The 16,424-nt window shown below is 40.3% G+C and overlaps 1 protein-coding gene across 3 annotated transcripts in view; it reads left to right on the top strand.

Moving 5' to 3' along the window:
• Positions 1-16,424, top strand: part of LOC109431516 (acetylcholinesterase) — a 178,100-nt gene that overhangs the window by 69,324 nt on the left and 92,352 nt on the right. For 2 of the 3 annotated variants that reach the window (XM_029862026.2, XM_062845732.1), the window contains exons 3-6: positions 8,455-8,599; positions 8,743-8,974; positions 9,379-9,662; positions 9,734-9,941. In XM_029862026.2, coding sequence (XP_029717886.2) covers positions 8,455-8,599; positions 8,743-8,974; positions 9,379-9,662; positions 9,734-9,941 — 869 coding nt within the window. The remainder of the gene's footprint in view (positions 1-8,454; positions 8,600-8,742; positions 8,975-9,378; positions 9,663-9,733; positions 9,942-16,424) is intronic. The other variant, XM_029862027.2, reaches the window with a different exon arrangement.

The raw sequence follows: 16,424 nt of genomic DNA, 5'->3' as shown, positions 1-16,424 counted from the left end.
CACTGTTCTACTAAAGGTAAAGCTCAATAGTTGATCAGTAATAATGCACCAAGCAGGCTCCAGCTTGATATAGTGAGTTGCCTTGTTTTCATAGAAATTATTAAAAAATGTTCATTTAAGTCCTGTGTTGCAATAACATCACGGATTCGGCTAAAAATTTATCCAGAGTAGTAGAATATTGCTCTCTGAATGACACAGAAGAAAAAATAACTTTAATTGTATTTTTCATCAAATATTTAATCCATAAAGATGGTCAAATTAAAAAATTTCATAGTTTTTGCTCCATTGATGCAGAATTTCGACTCTAGCGAATCTTGTTATTATATATTTCCAACACAGTTGGTCCTATGTTATTGTACACCTTATTTAATAATAATCGGATGCAAAGTTTTTATTTCCAACATCATTGTTATGCAAAATTTGTATTAGGTAGCATTGTTATTTGGAAGAACCACCAAAGAACGAAACTGTTTTGATTACTGTATCTGTAATGACGCACAGTAACCAAACCAGCAATGCTATAAAGAAGCATTTTTCTGCATTTAAAACCACATTATTCCCACTTTCAACTGGATGCATAAAAAATTTGATTATTTAATATTTTCATGACCTTTTTGCTTCACAATTGAATTTTATTCAAAAAATCGAATCTAACTTGAGACTTTAATATCTTAACACTCAATTTTCCAATTGAGTTTAAATTTTGCCAGAATGTTTATTACACATGCTGCTGTAGCATGGCACATACTTTTCTGGTATTAAAAACGATATACCATATGTGAACAGTAATTTTATATATGTTTTAAATTTTCAGCAATCGAAAAATTCACCTCATTTAACATCTGGCCGATTTTCTATAAAATAAAACTATTTTTATTCGATTCAAAAATGATTACTATAATGAGAGATGATGTTCTGAAAAACGAAGGAAGCGTAGTTAAATTTGAACTACGCGTCTTCTTTTTATAGCCTTATAAAGTTGTCCGTTTTATAAATTGAACAGTCCTTATATCTTGTGGCAGGCACGAAGATACTATATGCGCATGAGAGTAAGAGTAATTTCCCTTACGAAAAGTTTCTAGGCCAACCGTAAATCGAGCCCGTCACCCTCAGCATGGTCATGCTGAATGCCTTCGGGGCCAGCTATGGTTATAGGGGCCCCAAATGAATAGTCATATTGGTTCCACGTGGTCACCGGAGTGGCCACCGGAGAAACCCATATTGTATTGCTCTCGGGTTATTACAACAAATGTAGGCTTTGACAGCTAAATTTAAATCATTTAAATTTATAATTTGTAATGTTCCGGTATAAAAAATGAACAAATGGTGATCTCAATCTTGTCTTGCAATTTTCGACTGTGAAGATTACAAATTGGGTTTCAAACGTTGGAGCCAAGAAAATAAATTTGTAGGCCAATTTATTATGCAAGCCAGACCAAAGTTCGTTCAAAGATCAAAGATTATCCCGATCTTTCTAGGCCATGGTCACCAGAGAAACCGTTTTACAGCATAAGTAGACATTTAGCAGCTGACCTCATGTGGAGCGGACCTGGTGTGATGGTTAAAGCACGTGACTATCACGCCGAGGACCTGGGATCGAATCCCACTCCCGACAAACTCGCAAAATGTGAGTTCTTCCTTCGGAAGGGAAGTAAAGCGTGGGTCCCGAGATGAACTAGCCCAGGGCTAAAAATCTCGTTAATACAGATAAAAAAAAAAAAAAGCTGACCTCATATTGTGTTCACACTTGAGGTGCAAAGTGTGAGAAACCAATCTGTCATTTGGTTCTTTGCGATCAAAAAATTGATTATAAAATGATTCCTAACTTTAGAAAATGAAGTTTTCCGTGCTTTAGGAATAGAAGTTATACTGAGAATTACTCCAAAAGCTTCACCGGGAATTCCTCCAGAAGATGCACTGAGAATTTTTGTAGGAGTCAAACCGGGTATCTCTCCTTGAGGGATTCACCGATAAATCATCTAATATTTCCCGGAGAATCTATTGAAGGAATTGTCGGGTCGATCTCCTTCGGAACTTATGGAAAATTTATGGCAACAATTCCGAAGGAAATCTTGAAGGAATTTTCGGACGACCACCGAAGAAATATCCTGAGAGACTACTGAACGAAATTCTAGAGATCTACTGAAGAACTTTCTGCTATAAAGAAACCCTAGAAAAATTAGGGTGGAACTCTTAGGACAATTCCTGTGGAAGTCCCTAACTTCTTCTTCTTCTCTTCTTTATGGCTCGACGTCCCCACAAGGACTTGGCCTGCCTCGCTTCAACTTAGTGTTCTTTGCGTACTTCCACAGTTATTAATTGAAGGGCTTTCTTTACCTGCCATTGCATGATTTTGTATATTGTGAGGCAAGTACACTGAGGATACTGCAACTCCGAAAATCATACGAATCAACTATGATTTTTTGCCACAAGAATTTCTTGCGAAAATCATAGTTACGAACTATGATTTTGAATTCAAAGCACCAACTATTATTGTCATACAGTTACTGTATAAATTTCATAACACTCACGTATGAAAACCATACCGATAACGTATAAAATCTGAAATTATGTCGTATGACTATCATACATACTTCTATGAAATATTTTGCACAAATTAAAAAAAATCGCAACCCGGAATCGAACCAGGAACGTCAAGGTTGGCGAGTGCGTGCTTTACTCATTCGCCCATCGACGCTTCGGAAGTTGAAGTGGTTAGAAGCCAATAAAAGGTTTTGTTGTTTTTTAGCAATGGTGTTTCATAACATATCTTATGATTTTCATACGATGCTTCTTATGAGATTTTTCATACGACAAGTCTTATGGAATTCGCTTTTCAATGTATGAAAAGCATACGAGAACTATGAAATGATGAAAAAAATAAAAATTACTGATTCATAAGATGCAAACTATGAAAATCATACGATCAGTATCCTCAGTGTACAATGATACACCATGCCCAGGGAGTCGAGAAAATTTTCCCGACCGGAATGGGAATCGAACCCGCCGTCTCCGGATTGGCGATCCATAGCCTTAACCACTAGGCTAACTGGAGACCCAGTCCCTAACATTTTTGCTGTATAAGAGCTTAAAGAGCATTCGTCCAAAGGCGTTTGTTTTATAAGCTGCTATGCAGCTACTTTTGTTAGTATGGTTAGTAGTGTAACGCCTGTTAATTTTTTTTTACAGAATTTTCCGGTAAAGCTCCTTGATGATTTTCGATAGAAAATCTTAGAGGGATTCCCGATGAAAATCCCAAAAAAATCGAATAAAAGTCTTTGAAGAATTCCATGTAGAGCATCCATAGAAACTATAAACCAGAAACATTGGGCATTTAGTGGCACTCCTAGAGGATTTCTCGGTGAAACTCCTCTGGGTGGACCTACTATAAATTCTAGAGGAATATCCGGTGTAACTATTGTAAATTCAAGAGAAATTTCAGGAGGAGCTAGAGGAATTCACGAAGCATCTGTGTTGCAAAGCTCCTGCAGTTATTCACAGCAAAACTCTTGGAAGTTAATGGATCTCTCAGAAAAAAATCCGGTTAAACTTCTTAACAAATTTACGGTGAAAATCTAAGAAAAATTAGAGTGGAACTCTAGATTTTCACACAAGAAAATGCGTCACGGAGGGGTGGGGAGGGTACGAAAATTAAGATTTATGTATTACGTAATAAATTGATGCTGCCTAGATGCATTTCCAAAGGAACTCCTAATAGACTTTCCGCTGAATTTTCTGCGGAAATTTTAAAGCACTATATAGTGAAACTGGAATGTACGGTGGAACTTCTAAAGCAATTACTTAGAGAAATTTTGAGTGGAGTTCCTAGAGGATTTTCAAAAGGTATTTTGAAAAGAAATTTCCACAAGTATTCTCGGCGGTACTCCTGTTAGGCAAGTATCTCCTGTGAATTAAACTTTCAAAGGAATTCCTGACAGAATTTCTCTAGGAATTAAAAGTTTATCTCCTAGTTAAAATTTGCGGTGGAACACATAGAGAAGTACCCGTATAAACGATAACCATAAGATTTGCTTAACCACCCATTCGGGATACAGTTCGAACAGTATGCGATATTGTTGAACCGTCTACATTACGGTCCGTGTATTGTGTCGGTTTATCAGGGTATTTTGAGGAATTCTTGGGAAAATTCTCTTTGGAACTTTTAGAACGATTTCTGAAGAGATTTTCGGTGGAATTTCGAGAAAAATTCCCAGAAGAATTCCCGATAAAACTCTTGCCAGATTTCCCGATGGAACTTCAAGAAATAATCGATGCAACTCCTAGAGAAACTCTCTTTGGAACTCCTTGACGAATCCCTAGTGGATTTCCTAGAGGGATTCTTGCTGTATCTCCTAGAAGAATTTTTGGTCGAAATCTTAGAGGAGTTCCAGTGAATATACTTAAGGAATTCACGGTGTATTTGCTGGACGGATTCAAGGTGGATCAACTACTACTAATTCTGGATATTAGCGGAGGGGGTCCCACAAGTATTCACAGAGGATCTTCGAGTGAAACTTCCTCTGTAGCTGAAAGTACTTCCGTTGAAACTTTGAGCAGAATTGCTAGTGAAACTCTGACAGGAGCTTCTAGAGGAATTCCCAGTGGATCTACCAAAGACATAATTGGTGGAAGTAGAAAAAAAAATAGTGGAAGTCCTAGAGAAAGTCTATTTGGAACTCCTAAGAGAATTCGTAACGGAACTCCTAGAGGCATTTCGGAAACAGTTCTTAGTTCAAAAAAATACTAATGGCGAGAGAATTTCGGGGCAACCTCTAGACGTTATGGAGAAAACCCTTAGATATATTTTCAATTTTTCGAGATATCCTCGATTGAGTAAAAAAATAGCACACATGTTTGCCAAAGTTCCTCAAATTACGAAAAGTTACAAAACTAAGTTTAGTAACCTTGTACTACAAAATAACTTCGATACTAAGCTTCAGTTTGAATACACATTTGCTTGTTATCGAAATAGTTTTCGATGAGTACTAAGCAATTTTGTTGATGAAATGCGTAAAATGCTGAGCACCATTGATCTAGAGGAATTCCTGCAGGAGCCCCTGAGGGCACTTCTAGACGAATAATCGGTGGAGCTCCGTGAGAAATTTTTGTTTTATCTCCGTGAAGGAAATGCTGGCGGAATGCTAAGTGAAACTCCTAAAGCAATAATCGTGGGAGCTCCCGAAGGATTTTTTTTCACCGAAGATGAAAAAGGCCGCTGAAATAGAGCAATTTTCAACAATCCTTCCTCCAACAGGTATAAAACCTCCTCATTTCTTCATCTTTGTATTTTATAATTTGCAATAAAAATTTTTGAGTTCATTTCCAATGAGAGTGCACTCATTGATAGTTAGATTACTGCATCTACAATAATTGTTGTTGTGAGTGTACTAGCAAAAATTTACAAAACTATACATTTATTAGTAAAGAAACGTGATCATATTTGCAACACCAAAAGTAATTCCTAGTGGAAGTCCTGGTAAAATTCTAGGTGGAACTGCCTCATGAATTTCGGGTATTTTCATTTTGGAATCTCCAGTTTTTATGGAATCTCTCGAATATTATCATACACCCGGAACTGATTACACTAGTTTACAGTATTTTGAACTTGGTAAGCTGATGATCATTTTTGGTGTAGAATCATGCTCTGAATTCGAAAACGCGAAAGAAAAAAATTACAGTAGAGCGGAAATTTTTTCGACTTTCCATACAAGGTTGATGATTTGAAATCAATTTTTGTTCTATTTTTATGCAAAGTTGCTCATTTCAAACATCTTATTCTCCGTAATCAATGTTCCGATTGAGCTGAAATTTTTAATGTAACTCGCCTACATATGATATGTCAAATAAACGTCGAGAAAGAATTTTTAAGTTGGTTTTTTCTCATTGAAAAAAATACATTCCTTCAAAAAAATTTGGGAATTTTGCTAAAACTTAAGAAGATTGTCCCTAAAACTCGCCAATATCTTAAAGTTCATCAATCTGACGCAAAACCTGTATTCAGATGATCGAATGGTATTGTATTCAGCTTTCAATTTATGGAAAAAGATTTAAAATTGGTTGAAGAAAACGCAATATTTCTAGATTTTAGTAAATTACATATTTTGAAAAGTTGCAAAACTCGATATTGAGCTAAAACTTAAAAACTGTTCTGCTTAAAATTTTTTGAAGGTCGGTTTCGAAATCACCACTAAATTGTGCTTCAAAAATTTTGGTCGTTGACAGAAGTTCACGACTTTCGTTTTATTTTGTAAACTTGTGTTATGTTATGCTATGTTGTCGTTATTCTGCAGAATGACGTAAGTGACTATGAAAATTTTGGCTCCTTTGTAGTTATTCACCTAACAATCTATCGGTCATTATTTTACTTTTCTTTCGTAGATGCAACCGAATGCGTGATAATGTTAGCACCATCGTACAAATTAGGTTCCCGTATCCCGTATCACACACAATGTCTTGGTTTTCTTTGCATGCACGTAAGGGGCTGTCCATAAACCACGTGGTCATTTTTTGGGACTTCTCAGACCCCCCCCCCCCCCCCGCGTGGTCATTTGTCCATACAAATTTTTTTATTCGTCCATACAAAATGCTCATTGGCCGAACACCCCCCCCCCCCCCCCCCCTCATGACCACGTGGTTTATGGACAGCCCCTAAGCTCTAACTCACATCCTCACATCATAGTCAGTGTCAGTCTAAATTCAACCACCTACAGTACATTTTAGAAGATGATCCCGAGAATATCGTATATTCTAACATGTGCGGCTAGACCAGTCCAGTGTGTTTGCAGGTGATACGGGAACCCTATTTTTTCGATGGTGCAAACATTATCAAGAATCGGTAGATAATGACAAAATCTTGCATCATAATCTGGCATAAAAATATTATAGTTTTATTATTTTACGAGACATAGGTATACAAGAAAGCCAAAATTTTGAATAGCGCTCACGACTGTATGGTGAGCTTCCGAATGCCTACATTTGTTGCAGAAAATTGAAGTAACACAATTGGGGTTTTTCCAGAGGTCACTCCAGTGGCCTAAAAAGATCGAGATCATCATTTGTTCATTTCTATACCAGAACATTACAGTTACGATAAAAAATAAAAGTTGAGCCGTCAAAAGCCTACATTTATTGTAATAATCTGAAAGTAATACAATATGGATTTCTCCGGTGGCCACTCCGGTGACCACGTGGAACCAATATGACTATTCATTTGGGGCCCCTATAACCATAGCTGGCCCCGAAGGCATTCAGCATGACCATGCTGAGGGTGACGGGCTCGATTTACGGTTGGCCTAGGAACTTTTCGTAAGGGAAATTACTCTTACTCTCATGCGCATATAGTATCTTCGTGCCTGCCACAAGATATACATATGCAAACTAATGATTGGCAGAGAAAACTTTCAGTATATACTAGTAGAAGTGTACATAAAACGTTTATGCTGAGAAGCAGGATTTTTTCCAGTAGGGATGTTATGCCAAGAAGAAGAAGAAGAAGAATATGACTATCAATCTCTTTGTGTATCACAAGAACAACAGATATGAAAATCCACGAACTTTGCACCATGTGGCGCCGGGTTTTGGAGCGAAAACTATACGAAGTTCATTGTCGTTACCCAATTGACCACCTTCCACAGTCCCTGTAACCCGTTCCGCATTGACCAGACCTGCCCAGAACCCTTCAAAAATGGTCTTAAACAATATGTGCATCATTTCAGTGAAGCGTGCAGAGAAGTAATGCAATAGAATGCATAAAGGGAATACATTTGTGGATTTTCAAGCACATAGCAATGATGAAAACTAAAATTTCGGATGTTCCGGATTCCCGGAACCGGTTGTCAATAATTAGTCAATATTAATGTCTATAATCAAAGTCCACGTGAATACCTTTCCAACAACCCTTGGACGGTCCTGATTACTTGTTTGGTTGCAAAGTTATAGCTTGCCAAAGTTAGGGTCTCAAAAGCGGAATTTTTCAGTTGAAGCAGGTTCCCGGTAGCCACAGTGGCCGAATCCGGATTTCTCCGGTGGTTTTGAAAACTAGACTTGTGCCCCTTTCATTTGAGCCAAAGAGATCCAAAATCGGTCAAGCCACTGATTTTTGCGAGCTGTCCAAAGTTTGGGGTCAAAAATGACCCCAGGGTCTTATTTGTAACTTTTTTTATGGGAGCGCCCCTAGGGGTCATTCAATGCTTTTGATTTTTGGGAAAGGTTTATTTCCGCGAAAAAATAATTGTCAGAAAATTTCAGATTGCTAGGATTCGTTAAACAAAAGGTACAGAGAATTGAAATTTGAAAAAGGTCATAAAAGACCCCAAGACCTTACTAAGGTTAAGAGTAATACGTTGAAATGTGATTCAGTTATTTTTCTTTTCTGTTCGAGATACACATATTGCCTATACCGAATGAGCCTGAATTTTTCAATATGTTTTTTTTTTCTCTTTTTCTTTCTCCTAGGTATGAATATTTTCCCGGCTTCGCAGGCGAAGAGATGTGGAATCCAAATACCAACGTGTCAGAGGATTGCCTGTATCTGAATATCTGGGTGCCGACCAAAACCCGATTACGCCACGGTCGCGGCCTAAATTTTGGAAACAACGACGTAAGTATCCGGATGAAATATTTCCATCGATGAGAAGTCGTTTTCTGTCTCCGGGTTGTTGGGTAGCCCTCACCACCAGTATGTTCGGGATATATTTCAACGCACATTTGTATTTTTCTCCGATGATCGTTGTTTTGTGGCAGTACTTTCAGGACGATGATGACTTCCAGCGCCAGCACCAGTCCAAAGGTGGCCTCGGCATGCTAGTGTGGATCTACGGTGGTGGCTTCATGAGTGGTACATCGACTCTGGACGTGTACAACGCCGAAATGTTGGCAGCGGTTGGAAATGTAATCGTGGCATCCATGCAGTACCGGGTGGGAGCCTTCGGGTTCTTCTATCTGGCACCCTATCTGAACGACGATGATGCACCGGGTAGGAATATTTACGTTGATATCATTTGTTATTGATCTGTTTTTTTTTTCTGTGTTCGTTGTGGGATTCGACTCGTTTAGTATTTAAGTCACATTTTTTTTTTCTAATTGTCTGTTTTTATAGTGTGGATTATTCCTAGCATTAGATTTTAAACTGATAGATATAGTTTTGTTCTTTTCATCATGGGAGACTTTTTTCGGCAAATAATTATTGCAACCATAGAAAATTTGAAAATTTTGTATTAAGATCCCCTATAATTTAACGTTAGTTCGCCGATTTAGCTTTCCATTTCATTTCGCTTCTTGTGACAATGAGAAACCATGCGTCTCCACTCTCCATCCGTCATCAATATGCTACGGTAAAAGCAGACAGCTATGATATTAAAGTCTTTTAATCCCCTCCAGGAAACGTTGGACTGTGGGATCAAGCGCTGGCCATACGGTGGCTGAAAGAAAATGCCAAAGCCTTCGGAGGCGACCCAGACCTAATAACGCTGTTCGGCGAATCGGCTGGCGGCAGTTCGGTGAGTTTACACCTCCTGTCGCCGGTCACGCGGGGCCTCTCGCGAAGGGGCATCCTGCAATCCGGTACGCTGAACGCACCGTGGAGCCACATGTCTGCCGAGAAGGCTCTCTCGGTTGCCGAGGCACTAATCGATGACTGTAACTGCAATGTGACATATTTAAAGGTAGGGTGGTCATTTCCGGATTGAATCAACGGATTTATAAATGTCAATATCTCCTCCACACACACCCACAGGACAATCCAAGTTATGTAATGAATTGTATGAGGAACGTGGACGCCAAAACCATATCGGTGCAGCAGTGGAATTCGTATTCGGGTATCTTGGGATTCCCATCGGCGCCTACGATCGACGGTGTGTTTATGACCGCCGATCCGATGACAATGCTTCGAGAGGCGAATCTGGAAGGAGTGGATATACTGGTTGGCAGCAATAGGGATGAAGGTAAGTGCTGAACAAAACTTATCAACTTGATATTTGTCGAACCACATGGGCAACACCGTGCAATTGAAGTTAGTTTACTATTGTCAGTTGTATTTTCAAGCTTTAATATGCTTTTAACACACTTTCTTGAAATGACTGTACCAAAAAAACTTTAACAGATTCAAGTTTTTTACTAAAATTTTTGAATCGATAAATTTTATGATTACACAAGTTTACAAAATAAAACGCAAGTCGTGAACTTCTGTCAACGACCAAAATTTTTTAAGCACAATTTAGTGCTGATTTCGAAACCGACCTTCAAAAAATTTAATGTAGAACAGTTTTTAAATTTCAACTCAAAATCGAGTTTTGTAACTTTTAAAAATATGTAATTTGCTAAAATTCAAATATATTGCGTTTTGTTCAACCAATTTTAAATCTTTTTCCATAAATTGAAAGCTGAATACAATACCATTCGATCATCTGAATACAGGTTTTGCGTCAGATTGATGAAATTCAAGATATTGGCGAGTTTTGGGGACGATCTTCTTAAATTTTAGCAAAATTCCCAAAAATTTTTGAAGAAATGTATTTTTTTCAATAAGAAAAACCAACTTAAAAATTCTTTTTCGATGTTTATTTGACATATCATATGTAGGCGAAATACAGTAAAAATTTCAGCTCAATCGGAGCATTGATTACGGAGAATGAGATGTTTGAAGTGAACGACTTTGCTTAAAAATAGAACAAAAATCGATTTCAAATCATCAACCTTGTATGGAAAGTCGAAAAAATTTCCGCTCTACTGTAATTTTTTTCCTTCGCGTTTTCAAACTCAGGGCATGATTCTACACCAAAAATGATCATCAGCTTACCGAGTTCAAAAATGCTGTAAACTAGTGTTATTAAACGGTATAATCTAGACTTCTACTACGCGATTGTTTCGAGGGTGCAGTAGGAATCCGTGTTGTGGGAACCCTAGAGCTTTTAGGATTTCCCTCCATTGGGGGGGTGAGCAAATATCTTAGGCATATTCCAATATAGCACCATACTTTCTTTGGCAAAATTGTAGTACTTAGAATACATCTACCATAAAGTACCAACTAACATCCAATTAGTTGGTAATTTGGCCCATAGAGGCACTACGTAAAAGTAGTTGCTATTTGCACTCGTCATTAGAAGCACTCATAAGTTATCACAAGCGATATATCAAGATCAAGATTATTTTTAAAAATGCTGTCTTCGACAAAGTTGTTCAATAGGTCAAGAACAATCTGGCGATTCACCAATAAGCTTGAGATATCGTCGCTAGGTGGAGCTAGTCATCAAGTTAAGTTTTAAACTTCCATTGCTCGCGATCCAGAGCAGATGGAAGAACGTCGTCTTCGGCAAAGTTCTTCAGGATATCAACAGCTATGTTGTGATTCACCAATTAGTTGGTGATTTCACCGCTAGGTGACGCTAGTCGTCAAGTAAAGTTTCAAGCTTCTCTGGGGATCTAGAGCAGCTAGAAGGTCTTCGACAAAGTTCTTTAGGAAGTCATGAACAATCTGGTGATTCAACAATTAGTTGCCGCTAGGTAGCGCTAGCTATTAAGTAAAGTTTTAAAATTTTCTAGCTCGAGATCCAGAGCAGATAGAAGAGTTCCATCTTCAGCAAGTTCTTCAGGAAGTCAAGAGCAATCTGGTGATTGAACAATAAGTCGGTGATTCCGCCGCTAGGTGGTGCTAGTTGGCAAAGTTTTAAACTTCTCCATCCCGGAATCCATAGCAGATAGAAAAGTTTTATCTCTGGCAAAGTTCTTCAGAGAGAATGGAACAACCTGGTTATGCTACAATTAGCTGTTAGTTCTCCGCTACGTGTCACTAGTTGATAAAAAGATTTTTGAACATCTCTATTTCGGGATCCAGATCCAATACACGAGTGTCTACTCAACTTCAAACTTTTCACGCTCGGTAACCATCAGAGCAGATATAAGAATGTCGTCTTCGACCAAGTTCATCAGGTGGTCAAGAGCAGTCAAGCAGTGTTGATAATCATCGTTCTCTTCACCGCCGTACAAAGGAAAAATCGTCGACAAGAAATTCCACGACCAACCTTAATGATGAATAGTCGGCGAAACAAAAATCCACTAAAAGTTCCAAAGTGTTACTGAAGTAATAAATTGTCCAAAGTGTTAGTCAAGTATTAAATTGATCCACAACTGCGATCGAGGGGGCAGCATTCAATTCCCCTTTTTCGATCGATTCACCGTAAACCTCCAGCGTATTATCGCCAGCGAAGGCGATGGTCGCCATTCCTACCAGGGAACTCTAACCTCAACACCTCGTAGGATGTATGTACATGATATTCCATAACACCGCGCCCAGCATGGAACCTTGCGGGACTCCTAAGGTTATGTGAAAACACTTCCGACCCACCTCTGCCCAGTGAACATTTTGGTCTGTATAATTTGTGAAATACATCACCATATAAAAACCAATCCAGTCGTGTAAAATGCACACAACTGCTTTATACATACCAAAGTGGAGGCCATATATATACTTCTGACGATTTTGCTCGACTTCGCTTGATTAGTAGTACGATTGGCCAAGCTCCCGGTAAAAATTAAACAATACAACATTTTGTAACCATTACTACGATGCCAATTAAACGTTAAAAAAAGGAAAAAGTTGATATCCGGGAATCAAGCATGGAACCTTTAGATTCATAGTCCTATACTATACCACTACACCAACTCATCTGTCTTGGACTCGAGGGTAATTTTGACCAATAAAAGCTTCAAGGTAATCCGTATTCGTCACCTTGCTAATTTCCATGAGCACCGATACAAAGACTGGGTTGCAATTTTCCCTAAGTCGTAGCGATTCAGTTTACTTCTTTTCTGACATTATATCCCATATTATGATCTGCCATTTATATACAACTTGTTACGATTCAGAATTACGCTAGTTAAGGCATGCTTTGTTTACAAAAACACAACAGTCCCGTCGCGTACTCGTCGTCGTCGGTGCGTCGTCGCGAGAATAATACCCTCAAAAATTAAATATTTGCTTTTCATTTATTACCATCCGGTGCATGATAATCGGTAAGAATCAACCATTAATCACAGGAAAACTAGATTTTGGAGTAATGTAACACCAGCGATAAAATTAAAAAAAAAAGAACGGATGAATCCCACACCTGGAATAGGTATCCGCGGTAACCACCAGCTGGAGGTGCAACCGAAGTGAGCGGGACATTTCGGGATGACCGATTTCAATTGATTGCTTTTGGAAGTGCTGTGATGTGCCCTAATTTCAGGTGACCGTAATCCAGGTAAAGAGCGATTGAAGAAATTTGATTAGTGAAGATGCGAACGGCAATTGTGAGGTGGCTGGAAGCGGCGATACATTGTACTTTTAGTGAAATGTAGTAACGTGCAGATGTGGTGTAGGGGTGGCGGTATGTGGAAATGGCGAAAATGGACTTTTTTGGTTTCGAAAACGACTTCCGTGTGTTCTGCATCCTTTTCATATATGGAAAAATATCCAGTTTTCTGACGAATTGCAATGTTGATTTATGTTTGTTGTCAACTCTTGGGTGCCGGTTTCTATTACTATATAACGATTGCATTTGAAACATTGCTGACATGTTTTATGATCTGTCAGATTTTACAACCTGGAGCGATCTTGATTCGCGCTATATGTGGCTTTCATAATTTACAAACAAATGTATCGTTATGCAATCGCAACGACGATTGATATACTACTGTATTTGTCATTGTTATTGCAAGATATACCATTTGATGCGATTTTGATTTTTGGCATATTAATAAAGGATTTGGCACGCACATTCTTTTACGATATATGGTTTACTGGGTGTGTCGTAAACTAGTACTCGATTTTGGAAATAACTTTCGAGGATCTTGAACAGGTACCCGAATATCCCCAGACGCAGATGCGCATCGGCATTAGCCGCCCAACTGGCGCTATTTATCACGTTCCTTGCATCCAGAGTCACTACTATACAGTAGCGTATCTCCCTCTTCGTCGAGTGCTAGCTCTACTAATTATAAAGACAATTTCCCCTTCAGGAAACCGAACCAGAGAAACCATTTATTCCTCCAGTGTGGCTCAAAATTCCGTTGGAGTATCCGGATGGTTTCTCCAACTTTGGCAGTAGAGCCAGGTTCTGCCACTTCCAAATCTCTGGGAAAACTCTTTCGTCCACGCATTTCTGCATAGCAAAGCTGAACATCCCGGGAGCCTCTACAATAGCTACTTGTATTGCCAGGTTTGGAATTCGGTCCGGACCAGGTGTCTTACCTACACTAAGGGACTTTACTATACCCGCAAGTTCCTTATCGGTGACCTGGTTGTCCTACGAAAGGAGACCAAGGACTACCATCATGACGCGGAAAAACCCCCATCAACATATCTGGAGACTGCTCTGTAGGAGCCATTACACCTTCCGCGTTTCCGCAATCGCTTGAGTCCACCAGTAAACCGGTGACCTCCCATTTCAAGGATAGACTCGCCTAGGCATGGTCACATCGTACGCACGCGAGAGCACCGTTACCAGCTAATCGCCATCTAAACCAAGTAGCACTTGCTCACGGCAGAGCGCCTCCCTAAATACCCCTTCGTCGAGTACGATGTCTTCCACCTGCCAGGGCTTGGCCTTGCCACCTCTTCCTCTTCCCGCTGCCTACTGTTGTTGTAGTCGATACTGTTGCGAACCGTCAGGTGATCACTGCGAGTGTAGCTATCGTCTACTCTCCAGTTCGAGCTACTTGTTAGGCCAGGACTACAAAAAGTAACGTCAATAATCGACTCCGCACCGTTCCGACTAAAGGTACTCTTGGTACCGACATTAGCCAGGTCGACAACTAGTATGACCAGTGGCTCTAGTAGGATCTGATCCCGCTGGTTCGTGAAACGGCTTCCCCATTACACGGCCCAGGCATTAAAATCACCCATTACTACCACCGGCGCGGCCTTCGCCCTGTCGTCATACAGTCCAGCATCTGCGTGAACTGCTCGATCGGCCACCGCTGAAGCGCGTAACAGCTACAAAAGAAGACCCCGTTTACTTTGACTACCACGAAGCCCTCATAGGTATATGTAGGTTGGCTCCAGAGACACGTTCTCCTCCATTTGGGAAATGTGTGCCATCAAACCCTTATAGGTAGTAGACACCAACTCCTGGACGGGGTATTGACCCGTCGTCCATATCGGCGCCATTTTTCTGGACGCATCTGTAAGTGTTGTATAATTCATGTCGTAAATAGGGTCTGGGACCATTTGGGTAGGAGCACCTATTTTGGGCACTTGCTGCTATAACTCAGTCAATTTTGAAATTGAATTAGTTTTTGAGACATGATCAGATACTCACATTTTCTAGCCATTATCAAAAATTCAAGTCAATTGGTTTGAAATTGACTGAGTAATCGCAGCAAGTGCCCAAAATGGGTGCTCCTGCCCAAATGGTCTCAGACCCTACTGCCGAGAAGTTTGTGTGATTTTATGTGAACCGTGAATGTCGGTTTTCCCAGCTAAACTCCCGATAGCGATAGGCGTAGTTAGGAACAAGCTTCACCACCCTACACACTGAGCGCCAAATGCCAGAAATAAGCCAAAAAGTTGTAGTTAGAATAAACTGTTGTAACGTGCAAATGTGCTGTGGTTTTCCTCCATTTTGCTGCAGACTTACCTGCCTGCGAGTAATTGGTCAGTGAACGTGCCAACCCTAAGGCCATTAAGTCGGGGAGTCCCTGTGGTACTCCCGACTGACCTATCCAATACTTACACATCCGCGACCCAATTTCCGTTGCCGGTGAGTACACGGTATGGATCCGCTATGATGACGACATCCGTCCCCCACTCAGAAACCGCCTGACATAGCAGTTTCTGAGCCGCGTCACAGTGGTTCAGGTTAAGCTGCGTTACCTGTACTGTGATTTGTTCACTGCGGCTTGCTTGAATGCTGGGCACCTTGGACCACCCGTTGGATGCCTGTTGTTCACGGATTTCCCGGTACAAATCAGACAAATGGATGGACTCGTGCAGCCTTGTGCCTTATGGCCTTCGGCGCCGCATCTTCTACACAGTGTTCTCTTGTCAAGGCCTTTGCAGTCCCATGACTTGTGTCCTGGTTCCAGACACCTGAAGCAAACCTCCGGTGGGTCGTGGAATGTCAGATGACATAAGTACCAGCCTACCTTGATCCTCCATGCTTCAACGGACTTTTTTACGTCCGACACAGGTAGCTGAACTAAAGCTACCTGTGTGCCCGCCAGCCCCTTCCGTAGCCTAACGGCTGCGGCGACCTCCTGCACTTCGCGCTGTTGCCGCAGTGTCGTGACGAGCTTTTCCACTTCGGTGACCTCGTCTAAGTTTTTCACCTTCAGAGTCGCTTCTTGTGTGAGAGCCCTCACCTATACGCCTTCGCCAAGGACCTCTTCCGGCAAACTTTTGTAGGCGGTGCCTTGCGTTTCTTATCGCGCTTCAGCTCCAGGATCAT

The sequence above is a fragment of the Aedes albopictus genome, chromosome 1, assembly GCF_035046485.1.
Source record: "Aedes albopictus strain Foshan chromosome 1, AalbF5, whole genome shotgun sequence".
NCBI lineage: Eukaryota > Metazoa > Arthropoda > Insecta > Diptera > Culicidae > Aedes > Aedes albopictus.
The sequence above is the reverse complement of the archived record's forward strand: the minus strand, read 5'-3'. Positions and strand labels throughout refer to the sequence as shown.